The following is a 26519-nucleotide window of genomic DNA, read 5'->3' as shown; positions in this document are numbered from 1 at the left end:
GGCTAGGAGCAGGGGAGTGGGCATACATGTGCATGCCTGGAGTTCAGTTTGATAGCCAAAGCTGCTTAAGAGCTGGACCTGGCTTAGGACAGGCTGAACTAATGAGCGGAAGTGGATGGATGCTGTGTGCAAGCTTCACTACCTGTGGCCAGCTCACTGGGCTCCCTTGACAGTTCCAGAGACTTTGGAGGGATTGACGTCTGCGTGTGCATCTCACTATCTTTATCTCCTCTCCACAATGTGTTAGCCGTTGGAAGTGCCCAGTAAATAAGTTAGATAGAAATATTATAAACAATCAAGACAGGCTAGGTCCTCAAATGAGCCAGTGTAGAAGGCCAGATACCTTGCAACTGTGGGGGAGACAAACACCTCCTTGGGCCAGACTTCAAGACAAAAGATAAATCAAATGCACCCATATATTTCTCAAGGATAAGCATCAGGAGTTGATATTCTAAATAGGTCTCTATCTTGCTGAGAAAGCCAGGAGTCACCATGCCAACCCTAAGAGTCACTCGTTTTTAAGCATGCCCACTTGCTACATGATTCACTTCCCCATTTGTTCCTTGTTTTAATCAGTTTTACCTTAGCAACTGATCTCATTGGTTGGCCATAGTTCTGTCCCACCTCATGCCTGCTTGTGAGTTCCCATGTCTTCCTCACTTTAGATGAGCTTCACTTTGTGATTTTACAAAAACCCCTAGAGAAGACAGAGTCTTTGGCAACCCACTTGGGACCCTTTCGGTCTCTCTGTCACACAGCTTTCTTTCTCTCAATAAATGTATTCTGCTGTTAACCTCCATTGTTCTAACCTCCATTCTTTGATTTTAGAGAAGATGAACTTGTATTAGACATCCAGTAGGTTGGGAGTTTCATTGCCCTACACCGTAAATACCTGTTCAAAACATGCTGGTATATACATATTAATGAAACAGGTAGCAAAAGCTACAGATAGAAGGGCAATAGGAGTACCAGAAAAGCTGACCAAATTGTTTTTTTTGTCTTTTTCATTTTAATCGGTACCAGGGATCGAACTCATGATCGCACACTTGCAAGGCAGGCGCTTACGCCACTGAGCTAAATCCCTAGCCCCAAGCTGACCAAATTCTACAAGTAAGGTGATTGGCTATCAGAATTGCTGTGTATCTTGGAAAATGCTATGAAATGGAATGTATTTCCTTTTTGAAAAAGGTTTCCTCTACATGGCTTCATGTGGTCCTCAAACTCCTTTCCCAGATGAAAGCTGTGCACATTCTGTTAAGAAGAAACCAAATATTTGAGCAGACTCACATCCCGTAAAGTAGAGTGGTTTTCCTTTGATCACCAACTGGAGGCACCCAGCTTGGGCTCTAGATTACATCTTTCCCCTTCCATGGTGCTGTTCTATTTTCCTGTTCAGTAATCCTTCTCCTGTTAGACATCTGGTATGTAGCCCCTTATTCTTCACACGTTGGTGTTCAGGGGCTACTTTGAGGCGTTCCATGAACCATACATTTGTCTGCAGCTAGCTCTTTAACTTTAGTGACATATTTCTGTTTTGCCAACTAAAGGGCCAGGATTTGATTTGAAGTTGAGTTACTCTTCTCAGAAACGATGAGCACCATGTTACTTTATTCTGTAAGGAGGGACAGGAGGTGTTTTGTTCACCCCCATAACTAGCATAATGTTGGGCTGATTGTAGAGGGGGAGTGAGTTTCTGTCCTAAAGGGAGCACAAAAGTGTAGTTTAGCTTTGGTTTCAGATGTTCTCAGAGGGTTGTGGGGATTGCACTGTCTTCTTCCTGTCTTCTGCTTGTTTTTAATCAGATCTCTGCATATATATATATTTGCTTTGTTTGTTTGTTTTTTAGACACAGGTTCTCACTATGTAGCCCAGGCTGGCCTCACACTTAGGGTAATCCTGCTTCATTTTGGGATTACACATGTGTGTCTGCACGCCTAACTGCTTTTGAGATTCTAATAAAATAAGAGTACTTTCCAAAGTTTCAATTCAGGTAAAGTGTTCTGGCATCTTACATATGAGTGAAAAAAGGTCGGAGGAGGAAACCAAAGAAGGAAGTTGAACTAGGAAAAAAGGGAGTCCCAACAGATCCGAGGCTAGGACTCCATGTTGGTTTAGGTTTTATATCTCTTTGTCTTGGTTACTTTTCTTTCATTGCTGAGACAAAATACATGACACCCAACATGAAGGAAGAGAAGGTTTATTTAGCTTACAGTTTTTGGAGATTTCAGTCCATATTCAGCTGGTTCCAAGGCACGGTGGTGTGCCTGAGGGGCAACCATTCATGGTGGCCACAAAGGAGAGCAAAAAGGACAAAAGAAGAAAGAAAACACCAAACCTTCTTTCTTCCCTTATTTGTATGCCAGATCCATCCCTGGGCAGGTGCAGCACTCAAACCACCAATCCCAGGGCTAGACAACACACCAATCACAAACACTAGATACAGCTGCCTCCATGATTGCATGTGGCTTGGTGGGAGCATCCGAACACAAACCATAGCACACTGCTAGTTATCGCTCACTGTAGAGTGTGTGTGTGGGGCGGGGGGTTTGGTGGTGTCCGTCCCCCTCCTGCACAGCTGTACAAGGCCCATGTATATCTGGCCTCAGGGATATGGTTTTAGTGGGCATGCCTGGTTTCAGGATAAGCAGCACTGAACATGCCTGTAATACATGGATGTGATGGGATTGTGAGTTGAAACCCTGGATCCCATGAGAAATATTCTCCACATTGTGTCTTAGAGTAACAACTGCCCATTAAATACCAAGCTGCCAGGGCTAGGGATTTAGCTCAGCGGCATAAGCACTGGCCTTGCAAGCAGGCGGTCGTGAGTTAGATCCCCGGTACCAATAAAAAGGAAAAAAAAAAAATACCAAGCTGCCAGTGTATGGTTTCCTCTGACATCCTTCTTCTTAACTTTAGCAGTTGTGGTTAGAATACTTTCCCATCATTTGGCACTTCAAAGTTAACGGTTTTAGAGAATTCTGCAATTAATACTGAATGGCACATTTGCAGATTATTAGAGAAACAGTTAAATTTGAGCCAGTAGGGCTATGTAGCTGGCTTCCCCTTGATGGATAAGCAATGGGTAGGAAAAGGTGGGTAGCAGGAGGCTTCCGTCCCTCCCTCTGTGGACGCTATGATTGGAAGGGGAAGCCTGGCCCATTCCTTACCCTTCCATTAGGGTGCAGATGGCTAATGACCACCTCACCAAGAGTTAGGAGTAGGACCTTTTAGAGTCTTTTTCTTTTATGACCCCACCCTGTGTATCCCAAGCATAGTATGGATGCAATGAAGGCTTCTCATTAAAAGTAATGGCTTATTTCCACACTCATTCCTGCTTTTGTAATGAGAAACTGGTTTCTTTGGACTTGAGGAATTGCCTATCTGTCCTGTCCTAATAGAGCTTTGGATCCGGCTGTCTGGTAGGCAACTTTTACAACCAATCAGAACTCAACACAGATCCAACTCAGAGGACTCCAGCTGGCTGCCCTGGTCTTGCTCCCAGTTTTACCTGCTGATGAATTATCTAGCCCCCAAACACAAAACAGCCTACTCCTGTTATCTTGTGGGCAGTGATCCCTGATCCCTGAGGCCGGGCAGTTGGGGATGTCTTGGGCTTGAGAGTAGGGGGAAGGGGGGAATGGTACGGGGGAAGGGGACAGATGATGCTCTAAGACTGGCCCCACCTTTGCCTCAGTAGCCAGCATTTCATGCATTTAGACTCCATGGGCTTTGTGCTGGGAGATTAAATTGGCTCCACTGTGCATCATGTTCTCTTGTTTTCCCACAGGGAGTAGGGCCAGCCAGCAGGAACAGCGGGCTGCACAACGTCACCTTCAGATACGACAGTAAGTAACGGGCCTGGCTGCAGAGAAGGGAACCCTCTCCATAATCTACAGCTTATTCAGTTGTGCTGAATCAAGGACAGGAAGGCAGGTCCTGGGGCTGAAGAATTTTCTGAATCTGTTCAGGTCTGTCCATAGATAAACAGCTCATTCTTGATGAAGCCACTGACTTCTTTGGGAACTTATTCGTCAAGTGTCTTTCATAGGTCAAGTGTTCAGAAAGTTAGGTATTAAAGACTTTCCTTGAGTTCTGAGAGATATCGCTGTGTCCTTAAGAACAAAAACACAAATACTTGGAGGACCTGCCAGGGGATGAAGGAACCACGCTGCCCAAATGCAGGATGCTTGGGAGATGTAGAAACTGGCAGACCAGGGCAGCTTGTGTCTGGTTTGAAAGGAGCAGTGACTTCTGATTCAAGGCTGTAGTCTTGAATTCCCACTGAACATGACCAGATTGGTTTGCAAGAATTGCTGCTGGAAAGTTGCCCGTTGTTCTGTGCATATGTGCAAATTTTTATTTTATTTCATTTTATTTTTTAGTAGTGGTACTTTGGTTCACAAACTTAATTTGTTTCAAGGTTTTGGGGAGGATGACCACATTAGCATTTGTGTGGCTGCAGTTCTTTGCCACCCCATCCTAAGTTTGTGAACAGAAGTGTCTGTGAACCAATGTATCACTGTACCAGCATTTATTTAAACACTTTCACACACACAGAGTGGGCCAACTTGCTCTTTGTTCAGATGTGTTTAGGAATCTTCAGTTTGCAGTCTCCGTCTTGGGCCCAGGTACTCAGCTGTGTGTGCAGGTGACTTTTTGTTGCTCAAAATAAAGATGATTGGGGCTAAGGGTAGTGCTGTGGTAGAGTTATGTGCCTAGCATGCAGGTGAGACTCTGGATTTGATCCCTAGCACTGGGAAAAACAACAACAAAATCAGCTTTCTTTTTTTTTTGTCTTTTTCATTTTTTATTGGTACCGGGGATCAAATCCACGACCGCCTGCTTGCAAGGCAGGTGCTTATGCCGCTGAGCTAAATCCCCAGCCCCACAAAATTAGCTTTCTAAATGAAGCAAGGCCTGTGTCTGCTCATCTTGGTACCTGATCTTCCTTCAGTACTCAGGCAAAGGTAGCTCTTGATACTAGAAGTTAGTGCAGTAGCAATTGAGTCATATAAGCATCCTTTTTTGTCCTCTTATCAAAATGTGTCCCTCTTTATCTCTGACTGGATTGTTCTCTAAAAATATGGCAAGGGCCCTTTTTCATTTCTTTTTTGTCTTGTCTTTTTTTTTGTACCAGGAATCAAACTCAGACCTTGTGCCTGCCAGACAGATGCTGTGCCACTGAGCTGTATCTCAGACTCAGGGTGCTTTTTTTGGTCAGGTTTATAGGATTCCCTTTATGCATCTGATTTCATTCCCAAGGAAGTAATTATATAGAATTGTGGGCATTTTAGCCTCCTGAGTTGTAATTTATATATAAAAATGACAAGAGTAAGCTTGACCCATTGGAGTACCCCAGTTACTGGATTTACATCTTGGATTGGAGAAGATCATGAATCAGTGTTAGCAAATGGTTTAGGTCACATGGAGGGAGTGCCCTGGGAATGGTCACTAGTAAAGCAAAGTGTATCAGGTAGTGTTCACTAGAGAAACAGATTTTGTGTGTGTGGGCGGGTGAGTGGTGTGGGGATTGAACCCAGAGTGTTGTACACCCTAGGGAAGTGCTCTACCTAAAGCTACATTCCCAGCCTGAGAACAAGATTGAACAGAAGATGTCTAAATACGAGAATTATAGGGTGGGCTTCTCATGGTCACTGGCAGTCAAGTGTGGAAGAGTGCAAAAGGGCTGTCTGCCTCTTGGCTGCTGGGGACCCCAGGGTCTAAGTGCAGGTTGGTGCTCACTGTGGAGTCTCCTCCAAGTCTGATGTAGGAGGCTGATGGTCTGCACTGGAAGCCAGCAGAAAGATGTCTGTCCTTTGGGGGCTGGGGATTTAGCTCAGCGGCATAAGTACCTGCCTTGGAAACAGGCAGTCGTGGGTTCGATCCCTGGTACCGATAAAAAGGAAAAAGACAAAAAAAAAAAAAACAAGAAAACAAAGAAAGATGTCTGTCCCAGGTGAGGGTGAGACCTCCCAGGTGAGGAGCTCCTCCAAAGAAATGGAAGCAGAGCTTCTTTTATTCCGTTTCCCTTTTTTAATTTCATTGAGGCTATAAGCTGATTGGTTGGTGCCAGACATATCCAGGGTGGGTCTTCCACCTTCCGTAAATCCATTCAGCCACACCCAGAACTGTGCTAAGCCAATCAGGTATTTCTTATTCAAGTTGACGGAACAGTTAACCAGGGGGTTTGAGGTTATGGCTGTATTCTAACAATTTTAAGATCTGTGAGTTAAATTCATGCCCACAGTTGCTAACAAGACTATTTTAGGTTAGGCCTTACACAGAACTCAGACACTTCACTGTGATGTGTGTGTTCTGGTTAAATGCTGTGATGGCAATGAAAGATTTGCAAGTCCATGACACTTTGTCTAGCTAAGTAAAGACATGTGTGAGGGATCATTCTTTGAGTCAGAGAGTTAATTTCTAATACATGCCTTTAGTCTTAGCAGATCTTATATTACATTCAAAAGTTCAGAAAATTCTGGCTATGAACAGGCATTTGCCTAATTTAATATATGGGTTTATGAAAAAAGGATCTATTTTCCTGTAAAGCTTAAGATTATCAGTATTGTTGTTTTCACTATACTGAAATTGTTTTGGTACTGGGAATTGAGCTCACAATCTCACACTTGCCAGGCGGACTCTGCCACTGAGCTACATCCCTGTCCGTGTACTGAATTTTTGGGCCCACATGCCTATGCCTGTCTCTTAGTCATTACTTTCTTCTTGATTCTGTAGTATTTAATTAGAATTTAACTCACAGCTCACAGTGAATCCTGAAATGTTTGAAGCTCCGTTGCATTTTGGCAAAATGTCATTTGGGCATAAAGTTTTTTTGTAACCAGAATCCAAAAGTTTAGACTTGTTAATAATTAAGTGCAGGCTGTGTAAAAAATATACTCACTGTTTCCCATTGAAAGACATATTTTTCTTTTATAAGAAGTTCCTTTTATTGCTCAACTGACTAGCCAGTAGTTCTGTTTGAAATAACTGAGAACCAATTACCAAGTTTTCGCCAGCATTAACTACAAAGTCTTATTTTGCTGTTCTTTTGTCATTTAATGTTACAAAAGAATGTCTTACTATCAAGTCATAACCGAATTCCCTGAGTCTCTTTGCTTCCTTTTGCCCTGTTTCTCTGATGGACAATTCTGAGTATGTTATAATGCATTTTTAAAAATTCTTGGGCTTTTTAGTTGCATAATTGTATTTACAGAAAACCAAAGAGTATTAATTTTGGCATTAGGAGTGAACAGAGACCCGGATGTGGTGGCACACACTTGTGGTCTCAGCACGTAGGAGGGTGAGGGAGGGAGACTGCTGATTTGAGGCCAGCCTGGACTGTACAGTGAGAGCCTGCTACAGAAAGAGAAAGAACAAAAGAAAGAAAACCATGATTCGTTTTTAGTTGTGCACCTTTTCACAGTTAAATCAAAGTTTCTCTTACACTGTGGGCCTCAAGAGAGGAAAATTCTGAAACGTCACAAGCATGATAGAATCGGATCTTTAGGGTGAGGCTGGTCTCAGCCTGGACTTCTGCAGGTGGGACGCCTCTGCTCTCAGCTGTGTGTCAGTGTAAGATGCTCGGAGCTGACACTAGGCACAAGTGTGGGGAGCTCTCGAAGGCTGCCGCTTGCCTTGGTCCTGCCCCTGAGCTGGTCAGTAGTGGGCTCTTAAATCCCTGAGCTGATCTCTCTTGTCCACAGTTTCCTCATTTGTACTGTACCAGATGTCTAATTCTCTTTCTAATCCAAAAACCTCTCTGTATCCAGATAGCAGCACATATTGGTTGCTTTGAGAGTGAATTACCTCTCTGGGTAGTAAGAAAATATGTTAGTTAGACTTTTTTTTAAAACTTGTTCTTACATTGCTTTGTGGTTTTCAGTTGTCTCCAATAAACTTTGTGTGTGTGTGTGTGGGGGGGGGTAATTTGTTGGGATTGAACCGGGGCCTTTGTGTTGAGCTATATCCCAGGCTTTTTAAATTTTGAAATAGAGTCTCAGTAAATTGCCCAGGCTAGGTTTGAACTTGAATCATTCTGTCTCGGCCTCCCAGAGTACTGGAATTATAGGCACGTGCCACCACACTCAACCTTCAATGAACATTTTACTTATAAAACAAAGCAAAAAAAAAAAAAAAAAACTTTGCGGGTTTGGACCCTGGATAAAATGTAGATCTTTTGTGGCAGGTACTGCAGAGGGTATACAGCCAGGTGGTGATACATACCTGGGGAGGTTGAGGCAGGAAGATTGCTGTGAGTTTAAAGCCAGCCTGGGCTGTGTAAGTGAGTTTAAGGCCAGCCTGAACTACATAGTGAGGCCTGTCTAAAAAAAAAAAAGAGGAAGAGGAGGGTGTTCAAATTGAATCACTGAGAAAGAGGTGAGGCGCTTTGACATGAGAATTATGAGGTGGCTGTGCTGGATATTTGTGCTGGTTCTCCCTGCAAGACAGACAGCTGATTAAGCTGATGACACGCTCCTGTAATCCCAGCACTCGGGAAGCTGGGGCAGGTAGACTGTTGCAAGTTGGAAAAGATGGCCAAACAGCTGGTGCTGTTGCCTGATCCCAGACTGATTCTTGCTACAGGCTCCTGGCAGTCTTGTAGGACACTTATAGATTTGGAAGGTTTTTAGCAGTGTGTCACAGCTGCTGTGTGGCGATAGCTCTACTGACAATGACACTGCGCTCAGACAAAAAGACAGAGGTGGCTTTGTTTTTGGAGCAGTTGGGAACTTTGGCTTTGGCTTTTTTTTTTTTTTTTTTGAGTCGGGGTTTTACTGTGTAGCCTTTGCTGGCCTCAGGCATCACTGCCCTATGGATTCACATCTGTGTGATCTGTGCCTGCTAGTGACCTTGCCCTCCATGTTTCATTTAAAAGTAGTCACAAACTATTTAGCAGTGATACCTTTCTTTTTACTGGTTTTTTTTTTTTTTTTTTTGGTTTGTTGGTTTGGTTTGGTTTGGTTTAGTTTTGATGATTTTTTTTTTTTTTTTGTCTTTTTCATTTTTATCGGTACCGGGGATCGAACTCACGACTGCCTGCTTACAAGGCAGGTGCTTATGCCGCTGAGCTAAATCCCCAGCCCCGGTTTGGTTTAGTTTTGAGATGAGCTCATTTAGTTTGGCCCTGAATTCACTATGGAGCCCAGGTTGGCTTCAAAGTCATGTTGGTACCCCCTACCTCAGCCTCCCAGGGTGCTGAGATTTACAAGTGTGCCCCACCACACTCAGTTCCTTTTTGGGCTTTTCAGGCACATGTCTTGACATAGAATGGGTTTGGCCACTCCAGACTTGATCTGTGTCACTAGAGGAGATGAATTTAAAGTTTAATTCTTCTCATTCTCTCAACTCTGCAGATTGTACCACCTACCTAAATCCAGTGGGGAAGCATGTGATTGCTGATGCCCAGAACATCACCATCAGCCAGTATGCGTGCCACGACCAAGTGGCAGTCACCATTCTTTGGTCCCCCGGGGCCCTTGGTAAGTGGTCACAAATCAAGGAAAAGAGAAAAAGGGTTGGGAACAAGCTGTGGTAGTATATGCCTATAATTGCAGCACTCAGAGGCTGAGGCAGGAAGAGCAGGAGTTTGAGGCCAGCCTAGGCTACATAGTGAGGCCCTGTCTCTGGACATCAAAAAGAAAAAGTCCACTGGGGGATCGTCAGTGCCCAGTGGAGGGGTCTGCATGTGATGTCCTCCAGGCAGACAGGGCTTGGTGAGAATGAGACTGAGGCTAGCTTGTCACAGATATCACTGCTACCATGGGTTGATTTAATTGAAGAGTTACAGAGAAGATAGGAAAGGACTCTAGCTTGGGTGGCTGGAGGGAGCATACTCTGATGTAGGGTTTCATACTGGCCCACCTGAAAAGGCAGAAGGCACTGGGTGATCAGTATCTCAGCCTTGTTTCGTGGCTCAGGGATCCTTGTGGCTTAGGGTGGCTCTGTTTGCAGGTAGGCACTGGTCTAAGTGGTGTAGGGCTCTATCTTTCCTGCAATGCATGTGTTAACAGGACAGTGGCTGGAGACTTCTGTGTGTAGCTAAATATGCCTGAAAACCTCTTCTTTTGGCATGAGGTCCTGTAAATAGACACTCTTTAAATGATTAACATACCCGAATGCAAAGCCTAGAAGATACTGCACCCAGACTTACAGTAACAAAGGATACAAAAGGAAGGTCAAGCTTTGCTCCGCTTTCAGTTAAGTATTGGGCACCTGTAGGCCCAAGTGAAGTGTCACAGTTTCTAGCAGAAATGACTTAATTCTCTGCCAGTCCCCAAAAAACCCACAGGTCATACTCTCAGGGAGTAGCAGGAAGGGAGCCAGGGTTGTTTCCCAGCCCTGTGTTGTCCCTGATGGTGTCATGACTGCGTCACAGACAGTTTGTACTCTGTCGTGTATGTTTACTGTTACACACAGCTTACACAGTGTGACGCATTGCTTCTTTCCTTACCACAGGGAGAGGGAGGCGGGTTTGAAAAGTCAGCATGTGTGGTGACAGGCGCTGGAGTCCTGGGCTCTTTGTCTCAGCACTAGATGGAGACAGGTGGGTGGCAGGGCCAGGAAAGCTTGTAGTCCATCCCAGAGTGCCATGGTTGGCATTAGCATTAGTAGTGGTCTTACAGATGTGCCCACCCAGCATGGGCACATTTTATGATTTTTCAAGAAAACTCTGGTTTTTATGAGAAACCGTTAAAATTTCAAGTTTGCAACTAACTGAGACTTTCAAAACTGTGTGAGCCAAAAAATAGAACAAAACAAAACAAGCCTACATTACCTGGCCAGGTTCCGCTGTGTTTGTCCTCTTGTGACCGACACCTAGGAGAGGGTGGGCTACTCAGGCATGGGCCATGGAGAGGGCCATTGTGGGAGGGCTGAAGCTTACAATCGATCTTTTCACATGAGGCACTTAAATCTCATCTCTCTTCTCAAAATCTCCAGCAAGTAGAGATAAGACCTGGCTGATGGTCAGCTGCCCACCTGGGCAGTGAATGTCCAACACTGTGCCCCCAAGAGCAGCTGTTACGATCATCAAAACCTGGGCTCAGTCCTCTTCCTGTGACATTGCCATTTTAGACATTTTCCAAAACTTGGCCAGGGAGAAGTAAAACAGTCTGGATTTTTTTGGAGACGGTGTCTCACTGTGCAGTTCAGGCTGGCCTCAAACCCTCTGCTGTCCTCCTGCCTCAGTCTCCAGGTGTGCTCCACCATCCACCCTGCCAACACCTGGACCTCTTAAACTGAACAGGAGAGATCTCTCAGGAGTTGGATTGTGGGTCAGGCAGGGGAGGATGGAGTAGATAGCCAGGCCTTCCTATCCACATAAATAGGTCGGGAGTTTGACAGGGGATGGGGGCAAAGCTAACATCATGGGGAAGGAGAGCAATCCATGTAAGGCTTAATAAGGCGGGTAAGGATGCGGCCCTGCGAGGTTTAGGCTCCCTCGTGGGGGTGAAAGTAGGAGGTGTGAGGCAGTGAATGGTAGGAGGACTAAAGTGCAGAACAGGAGAGTGGACAGAGGCCTTTTCCTGGAGGAGGAGGGTTTATAGGTGGGACGCATAGACAGCCTCTGTCAGGTTCCAGTAAAGGCACACCTGGGAAGGCAGGAAAGTACTCGGCTTACGGGATACATTTCTAAGAGCCAGGTATGTCCTAGGTTCAAAACCTGCCTCTGCTTTTTATTCCTGTGTGACCCTGAGCAAGTTAGTTAGCGTGTTTAAACCTCCATTTGATCATCTGTAAATGGGGGATAATAGTACCTTCCTCCTGTATTTGTTAGGACACAGTAATAGTTTAGATGATAAGAAAGAGAGCAGGTAAGTCCTTTCCCACATTACTTGCTAAAACTGCCATTCTGATGTAACTGCATACACAGGGTTAATGTATTAGGGTAAATGTGTACTCGTGACAGAGGAATTTCATTTGTTGCGTTTTTACCCAGCCCCAGGTTTGGCATAGTAATACTTTGTTTTCTTTTGCCTTTTGAGGCAGAGTCTTGTGTGTAATTCAGGCTGGCCTCACCCTCACAGCAACCCTCCTGCCTTAGCCTCCTGAGTGTGGGGGTAGTAATTTTTTTTTTTTTTTGAGGTAAGGTCTCACTTTTTTTTTTTTTTTTGGTACCCAGGATCAACTCACAACTTTGCGCTTGCTAGTCAGGCACTTTGCCATTGAGCTAGTTCCCAGCCCCTGGACAGTAATTTTTAAGATGGCTTTTTTTCTTTTTGTTGTATAAGGGATTGGACCCAAAACCTTAGATACACACACCACCACATTCCCAGCCCCAGGCTGACCTTTTAAAAATAAAAGAACTATAACCACCTGCCCCACTCCAGCTGATTAGTTTTTTAAGTAATTTAAAAAAATTGCAAAAGGATAGAGTCACCTGGCCTTAGCTACAGCATAGTGCTGGGAACATTGCATATGTTAAATTTTATATAAATGCTAAGAATTTTGTTTTTCAAAATTGTTGTGTTTTGTTTTGTTTTTTTTTAAACTCAAGAAGCAGGTTCCTGTGAGACTTCCTAACTAGTTGTTGGTTCAGACACCTTGTATCTTGTCATCACCTCTGGATCTCTCTAGCCTTGGATCTGCTGGCTGTCACCCCACAGGAAGCGTTGCGATTGAAATAAGAGTTGGTTCCTATGTGCACTGTGTATTCAGAGCCCTTAAAATGTGAGGCTGTAATTATGGCTCCTCTGTCCTGCTCGCCATGAAATATGTGCTCTTCATCAAGTAATTACAGGATTGGAGAGCCTACTCGAAAGAGAAAGAGACTTTCCTGGCCTTTGCCATCAATAATTTTCCCACCTGGTTAATTGCATCCTGTGTAATTACTTTTGCCCTGGGAGGGAAGGGTTGAAAATGTCTCCTTGTCTGGTGTTCAGAAAGAATGTGAAATCGATCTTGCCAGTTGAGGCCAGCTCTGGGGATCCAGCTGCAGTTGGACCACTCCAGTCTCCACGGGATACAGAGGCTGCTGCTGGCTCTTGTGGCCGTCAGGGCTTAATCCTTTTGAAAGCGTGGAGTCGAAGTGCAGCAGGGAAGCTCAGGTGGCAGGAAGCTGGGCTGGAGCCTTTCAGGGGCACCGTGGGTGCCTGGGGCACTGAGGAGGACTTTGCGAAGAGCACACACTGGCAGCCCTTGGGTGTCTGCCTTTCAGGCGAGATTAGAGCAAGAACTGCTTTGTAAATCTCATCAGCATTCCTCTAAACTGTTAATCCCAAGTCTAGGAACCCCTTGGGTGCAGACATACACTTTGTTGGGAATTTTGTGTGTTGCTCTTTGAAATGTGCCAAAAAATACAGAGCTAAAATTTGAAGTGGAAACATGGTTTAGGGCTATTTCTTAGTCAGTGCTGGGAATTATTCTCAGCTGAATGCACCTTGTATAACCTAGAAATGATCTATCCTTTTGCAGGTTTTTGTGACCAATGCTGATTGGGTCTTTTGAACCCCAAGGCCACAGAGGCAGTGGGTATTTGTGAACTGCTGGGCTGATTACAGGGTAATCATGTTAGTAACGGTGGGACAGGGAAGGAAGTCCCCTGCTCCTGCTACATCTCACAGGAACTGAGGCTGTGGGCTCTTCCTCTCGGGACTCAGGTATCCCTGGTAGAATTCAGAAGTCCTTTACCTCGAATTTGTGGGTGGAAAGGACAGTGATCTTGGAGAAAGGAAAGCGCATTCAGAAGTAATTAAGTCTGCTCTTTATGAAAGCATTCTGCTTTGCTTAGGCCTTGAATTCCTAAAAGGATTTCGGGTAATACTGGAAGAGCTGAAGTCAGAGGGAAGACAGTGCCAACAACTGATTTTAAAGGATCCGAAGCAGCTCAACAGTAGCTTCAAAAGAACTGTAAGTCGCACTTGGGGACTGTGCCCCTCAAGACAGGCCATTGTTCTAGGGATCTGAATGGTCTATTGAAAGCCTGAAATTAAAGAAGGAGGAGCTGTGGGTGAGGATGAGGAGGCTCCCCGAGCCTCATCGTGTGGAGCCTGCCTCACCACGACAAGCCTGATGGGAATTCCTTAGCACCTCGGGGAACATACCTTCTGGGTCACAGGCCAGTGGTCATCCTGGGGCGCCTGCTTTGCAGGGTTGGATGGACGATTCTCCCCTCCCCTCCCGCTGACTCTGACTCAGAGAGAGCAGGGTCTAAACCCAGACTCGATGTAGTAAAAGACCTGAATTTTTGCAGCCAGTTCTAGAATTGCATGTGAGTGACATACAAGGTAGCAGTGACGGTCTCGTGTAGGTGGATAATTTCTCAATGCCCTATCTATGTGTTTTTGTTCCTTTTTTAGGGAATGGAATCTCAGCCTTTCCTGAATATGAAATTTGAAACTGATTACTTTGTAAAGATTGTCCCTTTCCCTTCCATTAAAAACGAAAGTAATTACCACCCATTTTTCTTCAGAACCCGGGGTGAGTATGCTCTGTCCTGCCTGCTTCCCTGAAGGTGAAAAGGGGAAAGCATATTAATTTACTCCCCATTTTCCAGTGTCTGTTATACAGATGTTCAACTGAGAAGGGAAACAGTGTGGGGGGCACAAGGAAAAAACATAGGAAAAAATGGAAATAAAGCTTCTGTTAAATGAGAAAGCCAGATGTGGTGGCACGTACCTACAGTCCAGCACTCAGGAGTCTGCAGCGGGAGAACGTCTGTGGGTTCAAGGCCAGTCTGAATTGCATACTGAGGGAACACCCTCTCAGCCTCCAAAAACAGAGCATGCCAAATGCTAGGTGAGACAGGTAGGTGGGGAGGAAAGATCCTACCCACACACTTCTAGAAATTCCGATTAGGCTTTGTGGACCCAGCCAGAGACTCCCAGTTTGTTCAAGGATAGACCTGGTAGGTGATTTTTGTTGAAGATGCTTTGGCCTCATTTAAACAGCCTACTGGTTATCAGGAAATCATCCAGGACCAGGTGCTGGAGGGGCTGTGGGAGAAAAGGACCCTTCTCCACTGTTGGCGGGAGTACAGACTAGTATAGCCACTGTGGATGTCCGTGTGGGGATTCCTCAAAAACCAAGGTTGCAGGTCCCGTTCTACCCAGCTATTTCCCTGCTGGGCATCTTCCCAGAAGAATTAAAAACATCATACCACGGTGATATATGTGCACCCATGTTCATAGCAGCAGAACTTGTAATATAGCCAGATCTTGGAAACAACCTAAATGCTCATTGACTGAGGAATGGATAAAAAAATATGTATTTGTATACAATGGAGTACTACTCAGCTCTAAAGAAGGATAAACGGGACACTTCAAGAGGTAAATGGATGCAACTTGAGACTATGAGTAGAAGTGAAATAAATCAGACTTACATGTGTAAGCATTGCATTGTCTGCTAGTGTGGGAAGCTAAAAGAAATTATATTTATATATGTAAATATATACTACTAATTTCTCTAGTTCATTGAAAAGAGCAGTTTGTGCTAATATTGTTTGGACAATTAAATACTGGTAATCTTGTACTCTGTATAACTAATTTAAAGGTAACCATATTTGATGTATTAACCATTGTTATCCTCTATCATGTTTTGAAACTTTATTTTTTACTCTTTGAAATCAGCAACAATAATAAAATCCCAGCCAGCTATCAGAAGAGTGGTTTTGCTGGCTGGGTGCAGCCCAGTGGTAGAATACTGGCCCAGCACATGCAGGCCAGGGCTTTGACTCCTAGTGCACAGCCTCTGGGTGACTTTTTTTTAATTCAGCAATAAAAAGTATAAGTTGATTTGGGGTAAAAAGGCAGGATCACGAACCAGTCCCAGCTTAGACTTGTTATTAAGAAGGGGGCCAGGAATATATTAACAAAATTAAGTAATATCCTTGAGACCATTTTTAATAGAAAGTTTCATTGTTTTCATGTTAGTGTGTAAGGCTGTGTTCTAAATGATTTCCAAATAGTTTTCTCTCTGTCAATAGTCCTATTAGGAAACCATATATATTTATTAAATGTATAGTGACACAAAAGGTAAAGAACTTGCCTAGAGATGGGATTTGAACCTCAGAAGTATATTTCTGTTGGGGGCTGAGGCAAGAGGATCACTAGGAGTTCCAGGCCAGCCTGAGCCACATAATGAATTCAGAGAGCACCTGAATTACATAGTGAGACCCTTCCCTACGCAAAACAAACCAACACCAACTGAAAAAACAAAAAGCTATCAACCCCGGTCCCTCTGCAGTCCTTACCCTCAACCAGGGGCCATGCTGGGCCCCAGTTCCTCACTGTTCATTGTGCATGTGGTGTGTCTTTGATTCTTTAATATTCCTGCCCAGATACCCTCGCCACCACACCCTTTCATGGTACTGGGTGTGAGCTACATCCCTAGCCTTTTTTTTTTTTTTTTTTTTTTTAATTTGAGACGGGGGTTAAGCTGCTGGAGCTGGGCTTGAATTAGCTCCTTAGAGCATTATGATTACAGGTGTGTACCGCCGAGCTCAGCTCCGCTGCAGATTCTTGCTGTGACAGTTTTCTATGCAGCAAAGTTAGTTTATTGCAGTTTCTCTGCGTCTCCCTCTCCTTTCTCCTTAGGGATCAAACCCAGGTTTTCATATGTGTTAGGCAAATGAGCTACTGAGCCACATTTTCCCTGGCCTTATTCCTCTCTCCCCCTTCTCTGACTTCCTTCCTTCTTTCTTCCACTCTCTGTGTAATAGGGATTGGATGCATGGCCTTCACACTGAGTTACATTTTCACCCCTCTTAAAATAATTTTTTAGAGACAGAGTCTTTCTGCACTGCCCAGGTGAGACTTGAGCTAGTGATCCTCCTGGCTCAGATTCTCAAGTCAAGCTTCCCAGTGCTGGGATTATAGGTGTGCCCCACAGTGACTGGCTTTAGTTTCTGAATTAAAATACAATTCCATGGAACAAAGACTATGCACATAGTATAAAATTTCTGCCTTCACATTATAACTAGACAGTGGATGCAAAGGATGTGTTTATTAAAACTTTATCTAAACTTCCGGGAGAACATGGTGGATAGATAATAGCAGCTATGGAGACTCTCTGAGACAGCCAGCATAGAATCCAGGAATGGTGTGGTGTGAGGAGTCCTAAGCAAGGGGAGATATACCCTGCAGACCCAGGAATGAACTAAGCTGAGAGAAACCAACTGGAAATGCAGTCCCGGTGCTATAACGGGAACAGATAAAATCTCAGCGTGGAAGCTGGAACCCGTGCCTCTGGAAACCGTGATTTGAATTTCCTGCTGCCGCTGCTGCATCTGAATCGGCACAGCAGGGACAGAGAGGTGAAACCTCTGAGAGCAGGAAACAGTGAACGGAGCTGAGAGCGGGACTAGTGGGGAGCCCTGCATCGACCTGTGGAGAGTGAGAGGAACAGGGACCCTTCCATAGACTAGAAGGCTCCAACAGAGGACATTCTGGTACCGGGCAGACTAGCCAGAACAGGATGCTGCAGTGACTTTAGTCACATATTCCCCTCTCAAGCGGGATTGGTGGGGAGTGCTTGACCTGGGTGATGCCGCGGACTAAGACTCAGTAGGCTAGCCCAAACCAGGTCCCAGCACCTGGTGGCGCACCCTAGCAGTTGAAGCCTTCAGTAGGTTGACCTGGAGGGGCAGGCCCAGCAGAGGCTGCCCAGGTCTGTGTCTCCCTAGTACACTGCAGTGGGCGGGAACACCTAGCCAGCGGATTCAAACAAACTGTAACCAACAAAGAAAGAAACTGGGCCTCCTATATATGCTTGTATGGAAGGAACAAAAAGTATGGGAAGAGGGAGCAACAAGAAAGGGTCCTCAGTCCCCAATCCTGAGAACACTGATCCAGGAAAGGTAAATGCAAAGGAGAATGAGGACAGAAAACATGCAATATCAGATACGGCACCAATAGACATAAAGTGATATCTCCGGAGCCTCATAGATGAGTTCAAAAGTGAAGTATTTAATGAAATAAGGCAAGATATAAGTAGAATAGTTAGAGAAATGTTAAGCACCGCCCAAGAAAAAGCAGATGGTGAAATGGAAGAACAGAAAAAAAGGGGAGAATTGTTTGATGGAGAAAACATAGAATACGTAAAGCAGGTTCAAAGAGATTACCAGGAAACTAAAAACTATTGAAAGCTGGCATAACAGCTGGAAAGAAACTAAGGATAGATTATCTGAACTGGAGGACAGATTTTTAAAGTGGGAGCATGAAATGAAAAACTTCTTAAAAATAACAAGGAAACAAACAGCCATAATACAAAGGCTAGAAGATGATAAGAGGATCTATAACTTAAGAATGTAAAAGAAGAAGTAGGGACACAAACAAATGAACTACAAAGACTATTCACAGAAATAATCCAAGAGAATTTCCCTAATTCAGCAAAAGGTAAAGATACTCAGATGTATGAGGCATACAGGACCCCAGCCACCTATAACCCAAACAGAGCTACACCCAGGCATATAATAATCAAAATTCCAGAAATCCAATATAAGAACAGAGTATTAAATGCCATCAGAGACAAGAAACAGATCACCTACAAGGGAACACCCATCAGAATTACAGCAGACTTCTTGGCACAAACCATCAAATCACGAAGAGCGTGGCGGGAAATAATTCAAGCTTTGAAAGATAATAACCTCCAGCCAAGATTGATATATCCTGCACAACTATCCCTAGAAATTGATGGAAAAACAAGGTGCTTCCAGGATAAAGAGGAACTAGGGGAATTTACAACCACCAATTCAACTCTACAGAGAATACTGCAGGATATTCTTTCTTTTTTTTTTTTTTTTTTTTTTGTCTTTTTCATTTTTATCGGTACCAGGGATCAAACTCATGACTGCCTGCTTGCAAGGCAGGCGCTTATGCCGCTGAGCTAAATCCCCAGCCCCAGGATATTCTAAAAAAGAAAAATACCAAGATTCCAGAAACAGTGGCAGAGAGGCCACAATGAATGGAGCAGAAAGCGAAATGAAGAAGACAAACTGACAACTAATGACAGAAAAAGACCTCAACAGAAATGAGGCAGAGAAGGTTGGATGGTAGGAACAGCTATTTTGGAGAAAACAAGACATCATAATAGCTAGTGATGATTTAATATCATCTTGTTTTGAAGTCCCATCAAGCTTTTGCTCTTCTGTCTCCATCGGTCTTAACAGGTTGTATCTTATTGGATTTTATTACATGTGATAATATAAACAAAAACTTTTATAGACAAGGAGATTATCCAGAAACCATTGTTCATTTTCTGTTAGTTGATTCTAAATACCCTGTAATCCTGTCATTCTCTTGAATGGTTTTACATTGTCTTAATACGTTTGATGCTACAGTACACCAAATTATACTCCGTGATTTCAAGGAAAGAGACACTATGGTAACTACTTTTATGTTGGGATATTTTGTCGTGAAACACTTTTGCTTAAATGGTTATGTTTTAACCTGCGCTGTTTTGTTGTTATGCCCTCTTTTATCTCAATCTCCTTTTTTTATTATTTGCTTTTTTATTTTTATCTTTTTAATTAAGGGAAAAATAAATAAAAAATAACAGGATATATTATAGTAACCCACTTTGATTTCCTATTAACTTGATTTGAAACCCGGTATTGCTCTCACCATCTTGTTTTGACTGATTTTCCTCTATTCTGTTTTGCTTGATAGTACCAAGTTCGAAAATATAGGCAACAACTGTGAAGACAGTAAGATTCATTATGAGGCCCATTCTGTTTGACTATTATTTTCTTTTGAAGTCCTGTAATGTCTCCAATGTTTTGGTTTTATTGGTTTTATTCTTTACTGTTTTTTTCAATTTTATTATAACTGATGATATAGGCAGTTCTTTTTAAGATAGCAAGAGGCATTATGGTAACCATTGTTGATCACCTTGTATTTTGTTTTTACCTTATGTATTATGTCCATCATTTTGATATGACTGACTCTGTTTTGTTATGTCACCTTTGGTTTTATTCTCTTCAAAAATAATAATAATTGTGGGAGTAATAAAACCCAAAATGTGTAATTGTCATTGTACAAAAGAGAGAAAGAAAAGTGCTCTAAAGGATATAACTGCATGTATATTTAAGCGTATAAGATAGATAATCATAATACTGAGTTTTGTTGGATCATTAAACAGAACTGTTTGCAGTCTCACTGTTTGAACATCCACTTTATATGCTTTAATTTTGTAACTTGAGCAACTGTTTCTAAGATGACAATATGTTATCTATCAACTAGTGATTTCCTACTGCTTATTTTTTCTGAAATTCTGTATAACTTGTAACCTTTTTGTTTTTTTTTTTGTTTTTGTTTTTCTCCTTAAATAAAATTTAAAAAAAATTTTTTTTAATTTTTTAAAAAATTAAAAAAAAAAACTTTATCTAAATGAAAGCTAGCATAATTTAAGATTATTTTCCCTAGCAGAGTTAATGTGCCTAGAGGTGGGGGTGTGTTCCACAGTGCAGATCTGTGTCACCATCTGTGTACTGTAGCTTTAATGCTGCTTTCTGTTTTCCTGGGATTTCAAGGATAGTTCAAAAAGATTCCCTGGTATAGCAGCCTATCACGCAGGACTTTGTTGTTTGGCTTCTTTCATGTTATCCATAATGTTAACGTTACGTCCTGTTTCTAAGCTGGTTTTCAGCACTCAGCTTCTTGGTAGATGCCCATCTGTCATTTTTGGAGTCTAAGAAAATATTTGTAAATTAGAGTGCTGGTGAAGGTTAAAATAACTCTTCAACAGCTGTCAGGACCACTCTGAAGTTCTCTTGTGCCTTGACACTTCCAATGGGATGGGGATGGCACTGTTTCTCTTTGTAGCTAAAAAACAGAGCCTCCAGGTGGCAATAAGAACAAGGTTCCACTGTGCTTGTCTACCTGCCTGGAACTTGTGTAGTGCTTGATCAGCATTTTAAAATTTGGGTAGCTTTAGACTGCTTCACTTACGGGGCATAAAGTGAGCTACATAAATGTTTTTGCATTGTACTTAATTTAAATTCTCATAAGATATGGCTGCAGGCTGGGGATTTAGCTCAGCAGCATAAGTACCTGCCTGGCAAGTGCAGGGTCATAAGTTCAACCGCTACAAAAAAAAAAAAAAAGGTACAGCTGCAGTGTGGTGAATCATTTTAAAGAGATGTATTTTATACCCGTTTGAGCAGCACCAGGCATGCTATCATGTATTCCATTGAACCTTTCAGTAAGGAAAATGACAGACTGTCCTGAAACTAAAGATACCTATTTTCTTTGCAGCCTGTGACCTGTTGCTACAACCAGACAACCTGGCCTGTAAACCCTGTAAGTATGGCTGTCGCTCCCTTGTCAGGCCTACGGGGCTGCCACCGTGGGAGTGTTGGGCAGCCCCCTAAGGTGCTCACTATGCCTTCCTTCTCAGTCTGGAAGCCACGGAACCTGAACGTCACCCAGAACGGCTGGGACCTGCAGGTGTCCTTTGACCACGCACCGCACAGCTTTGGCTTCCGTTTCTTCTACCTTCACTACAAGCTCAAGCATGAAGGCCCCTTCAGGCGAAAGACCTGTAGGCAGGTGAGCCGCCAGGAGCCCTGCGTGTTTTCAGGAACCTGCTGGCGTCTGGACTTGGTGACTCCACATAAGCTTTAGACCTTGTTGGCGCTCGGCCACTAGTGGGTGTTCTAGGACAGTGGCCCTGATCATGCCTCAGACCGTCTTGATGTTGCCCCTGGTTTCCTATTCACCTGTGCTTTGACTGTTCCAGTAGTAAATAACCCGTAAAGAGGTTCTGCCAAGTGATGGGAAGAGGTGGCATCCTAGAGTACTCTTCCCTGTTCAGACATCCATCAGGTCCTGGTGTGTGACAAGCATTAAGCTTTCTCTTTGAGCCCTGACCACTCCATGAAGTGGAAACCACTCTCATCCCCCTTGCCAGGGGCAGACCTAAGTCTCCGCGCAAGGTTAGTAGTGATACCATGGTGATTGGTTTTACCCACAGTCCAAGGTTAAGCAGCTCGGTACCAGGACCTTTAACTGAAGATGGCAGAGGAGTGGACACATTTCCTAGCGCTTACGTAGGACTGCCAGAGCATGGAGAGCAAGTTTTGGTTGTGGCAGCAAAACCCATTACCTTCTCACACGCTTTGGTACATGCTTGGTTCTTTCATGGTTCTGCTGTCTTGCTGTTCTCTTTTATTGGCGGCTCACCTGCCTCTCTCTTTTGCTCAAGTTAAAATTATGACAGATAGCCAGGCATGGTGGCCATAGCTGTAATTCTAGCACTTAGGAGACTGAGGCAAGAGGATTGCTGAGAGTTTGATGCCAGCCTGGATTACATAGTTCAAGTTCAGCCTGAATTACACAGCAAGACTCTGTCTTGATAAAGAAAAGAAAGTAACAAAATAAAATTACAACAAATACATACAGTCCAGTGAAGTTTTTCTTCACACTTCTAAGAAAAACAGTGTTCTAAGAAGTTTGTGTTGAAAGGAAGTGTTTCTGCTGAGGTTGCTACAGCTAAGGACAGAATATGATGGGGTCCTGGGCGCGCTGTCTGTCAAGCTGAAGTTCAGACAACATGTGGTAGATAAGACACAGCTGCTGTCTGACCAAATCCCATCTGAAAGTGTGATCAAGATTGGTAGCAAATTTCCTTTAGCTTTGAGAGGAGGAGAGGCCCTGATGAGGCCTTTTCTAAGAAGACAGCTTTTAAAGTGTTGGTTGTTTCTTTGCAGGAACAAAATACAGAGATAACCAGCTGCGTCCTTCAAAATGTTTCTCCAGGAGATTACGTAATTGAGGTAAGTACAGCTTCAGAAGGTAGTAGTGTTCTGCTCCCTTCAGTTCATGTGTAGTTCTGTCTGTTAACACTGATATTTCAAACCACTGAAGACGTGCACAGTTACATTTTTTCATGGTTCTTACGGTTTTAAGAAATTTTAGGGTCAGGGCTTTAGCTCAGCAGCGTAAATGCCTGCTTGGCAAATGTGAGGTCGTGAGTTTAATCCCTGGCACCAAAACCAAAAAAAAAAAAAAAAACACACCCCCAAAAAAAGAGGTTAAAAAAGAGAGATTTTATACATAATAATTTGACCTTTTCATTAAATAGTTCAAATAAATGTTTTTATACAACCACATGATCCACGTAACCATCATTTGAAATGTCTATATACTAGTCTTTGATACTACAAAGATCTATTTTAAACATTTTACCCTTAGAGAAGTTTTGGTTGGCCTCTTACCTGGCTTGCACGAGGCCTTGTGTTTGAGATCCCGCAAATGTAGCAAAACGAAAGTTCTGTCCATTACATCCATCCGTACCCTGCTAGGGTTTCTGCTGCTGTTTTTCTTTTTCCTTCTTTTGCTATAGACGCCATTTGAAGGAACACGTAAATGATGTTTCTTGTCTCTTTTAGGATTACCTTGCTAGTGTCAAATTGATACTATAAAAATGGAGTAAAAGTGGATGGACAATTTGTCCTAGCCCCCGCTATTAAGAATAACTGGTATCTGTCTGTGTTTGGTGGAAACGCCCAGCCTTGCGTTCCTTGGTAGCAGTGTCCAGTGTGGGATGGACGCACCTTAAAGCACTCAGGGAGTGAGTCAGTACCAGTTTAATTGAAAATTGTTCCATTGTGGGATTCACTAGCTGAAGTCTTCAGTGAGTAAACAGCCTTCTTATTTATGAAAGGAAACCTAATGGAGGTTAGGGTTTTAAATTATAAAGAGAGGACGAACCCGAGTTTACAGGATGCCTGGCCTCAGCCTGGTGAAGGATCGCAGATCCCAGCGGCTCCTCCTCAGCCCTTCTCCCCTCACCCTGCTGCTCCCTGCTGAAAACAGCAGTGGGAACCACCAGTGTTTCCACTTCACTGGGAGACACCTTCTGTTGAGGTGCTGTCACCTAGAAGATAACGCAGCCTCCTCTGTTTTGCAGCTGGTAGATGACACGAACACAACAAGAAAGGCAATGCATTATGTCCTAAAACCAGGTGAGAAGTCCTATTAGAAGTTTTGGCTTTGGACTACTGTAGGCTAAGGTATCCCTTTCTGTATAGTTTACAGCAACAAAATAAAATGCTGTTCCTCCCTCTTAAAGGATACTCCATCAGAACCTGATGTTCTTCTCCCCTCATGTCGGTGCTGGGAAGATCAAAGCTAGTGAGGTGTCTGTTCTGGGACTAAGTAGTCAGTTGTCCTTGGAAGAAAAGCAGTGGGAGGAGCGGTTTCCTTAGGCAGAATTCTCAGAGGTATTTACTGTCTCAGCCGACTCTGAGTTACAACCCTTTAAAAATGAACCATTGAATTCTTTTATAATCACACCAGCAATAGAGAAAGGTGGTTTGGGGGCTTCCTAGAACCTGTCAGTTGGCTTGTGTTTAAAAAGAAAAAGAAATGATTCTCTTTGAACCTGTTATGCTGCTTAAGTTTATAAAGCCTTCCCTTTGAAATTTCCTAGTGCACTCCCCGTGGGCAGGGCCCATCAGAGCTGTGGCCATCACCGTGCCGCTGGTTGTCATATCGGCATTTGCAACGCTTTTCACTGTGATGTGCCGCAAGAAGCAACAAGGTATCTCTTTGTGTGCTGTGAGTCCCCGCCCCCCTGGGGGCAGCCAGGGGTTGAGGCAACAGAGAGGGAGAAGGGGGGCACCTGGTCTCTCCTGGGGACACCTGTGAAGCCTCAGCGCCTCAGCATTGCCTGCTGTGGTCCCCAGAATAAAAATATTTGACTTTCAATCTCAGGAACCACTAAAAGGAAAGGCACAATTTAATTTTCAAATGTAAGATAATAAATTCAAGGGCATAAAGGAAGTCTAAAACATAAGGAAGGATATGGGGAGGGGTTGATACATGAGTCGGGTGTCATGTAAAACCCTTCTGGGGACCATACATTTCTAAAACGATTCATACATTTCTATATTGGAGCTATCCAGATGCATGCTTGTATAAAAATTCATAGGCTATATACTTAAGATCTGCACACTTTTAGCTGGACTCAGTGGTGACACCTATAGTCCCAGGCATCTGCAAAACTGAAGCAGGAAGGTCACTGGAGGCAAGGTTGGGCAACATAGTGAAACTTTGTGTTAAAGTAGAAGAGGGGGAGGATTTGTACAGTTTATCTCTGTAAATTACACCTAATACAGTTTTGTTTTGTTTTTAGACAGGGTCTCGGTCTGTAGTCCAGGCTGACCTTGAATTCACTATGTAGGCCAGGCTGACTTTGAACTCTCGGTAATCCTCCTGCCTCAACCTCCCAGTGCTGGGATTATAGGTGTGCGCTACCACGCCTGGCCCCTTCCTTACTTCCTTCCTTTCTGTTTTCTCCTCTCCTCTCCTCTCCTCTCCTCTCCTCTCCTCTCCTCTCCTCTCCTCTCCTCTCCTTCCCCTCCCCTCCTTCCCCTCCCCTCCTCTCCCCTCCCTTCCTCTCTCCTCTCCTCTCTTCCCTTTCCCTCCCCTCTCTCCTTTCTCCTCTCTCTCTTCTCTCTTTCTCTGTCTCTTTTTCTTTTTCTTAAAGGTCAGCAGCTCTGCAGTGATTAATTTGTCTAGTACGCATGCAGGCATATTTGATTCCAAGAGCCAGTTCTGGGCAGTTCTTTGACCAGAGTGGCTTGTGCATTTCTTAGCTCATCTAAGGTCAATGTCAGATTAAGAAGTTTTTGGCCTTTTGATACTGCAGTGCAAAAACTGGCTGTCCCAGTCACAACAGGGACCTAAAAAACTGGTGGAGTTGGGGAATGGGGCTCTAGGTGGATATATCGATGTTCTTGAAGATACCATTGAGGTCTGTCTTGTGGAACAAGACAAATCTTTATTCATAGGTGTCAATGCTGTCTTCTTTCCCAATCTAGAAAATATATATTCACATTTAGATGAAGAAAGCTCTGAGTCCTCCACGTACGCTGCAGCAGTCCCCAGGGAGAGGCTCCGACCTCGGCCGAAGGTCTTCCTGTGCTATTCCAGTAAAGACGGCCAGAATCACATGAATGTTGTCCAGTGTTTTGCCTACTTCCTTCAGGACTTCTGTGGCTGCGAGGTACAGAATTTAAAGTCTCTTACCCTGGGCAAGACTCATGCTCCCTATTGTCTCCTTGCAGCCTTCTCTTTCCAGCTCTGCTTCTGTGACACCTGGCTTTGATTCATGCCATAGTTTCCAAACTGGAGAGAATCTGGCACTCTACTTTCAGTCTGTCTTGTGGATCTCAAGCACTAAGTGTTTTGTAACTTGGTTCTTAGCTTGACGTACTCCTGCTCAAAAACCTTGATTGGTACCCACATGGCAGGAAATTTTGTGAGCATTTAAAAAAATACAGTAGTTGCCTGTCTTAGGAACATATAAACCAGGGTGCTGATTGGGAAGTCACTCTAGTATCCTGGTAAGCATGTGCAGGACCAAAGCCTCAGTGGAAAGTCAGAATGACAGGAATAATAATTCGTTGAGAAGGTTTTACTGGGAAGGGTAATGGAGAGCAGGACTTGCCCTGGGGACCAGGAGAAAGGCTTCAAAGTTATGGAGTCATGGGAAGTGATGAAGGAGAAGGCAGTAAAAGACAAGTAGGACGTAAGAAGGGAGGACCCCAGAAAACGGAGTCAAGTGCTCGA

At 43.8% G+C, this 26519-nt stretch overlaps 1 protein-coding gene across 1 annotated transcript in view; it reads left to right on the top strand.

Annotated features, from left to right (window-relative positions):
• The window catches only part of Il17rd (interleukin 17 receptor D), a 76170-nt gene that overhangs the window by 38718 nt on the left and 10933 nt on the right, over positions 1-26519 (top strand). The window contains exons 2-11 of the mRNA XM_003480091.5: positions 3791-3848; positions 9360-9485; positions 13736-13854; positions 14304-14424; positions 21198-21242; positions 21340-21491; positions 22652-22717; positions 23854-23908; positions 24376-24486; positions 25769-25953. Of these exons, the coding sequence (XP_003480139.1) occupies positions 3791-3848; positions 9360-9485; positions 13736-13854; positions 14304-14424; positions 21198-21242; positions 21340-21491; positions 22652-22717; positions 23854-23908; positions 24376-24486; positions 25769-25953 (1038 nt within the window). The remainder of the gene's footprint in view (positions 1-3790; positions 3849-9359; positions 9486-13735; positions 13855-14303; positions 14425-21197; positions 21243-21339; positions 21492-22651; positions 22718-23853; positions 23909-24375; positions 24487-25768; positions 25954-26519) is intronic.

Source organism: Cavia porcellus, unplaced genomic scaffold, assembly GCF_034190915.1.
Source record: "Cavia porcellus strain 051 isolate PalLab524CR breed Dunkin Hartley unplaced genomic scaffold, mCavPor4.1 scaffold_10, whole genome shotgun sequence".
Lineage (NCBI taxonomy): Eukaryota > Metazoa > Chordata > Mammalia > Rodentia > Caviidae > Cavia > Cavia porcellus.
This window is presented reverse-complemented; position numbering and strand designations above follow the sequence as displayed.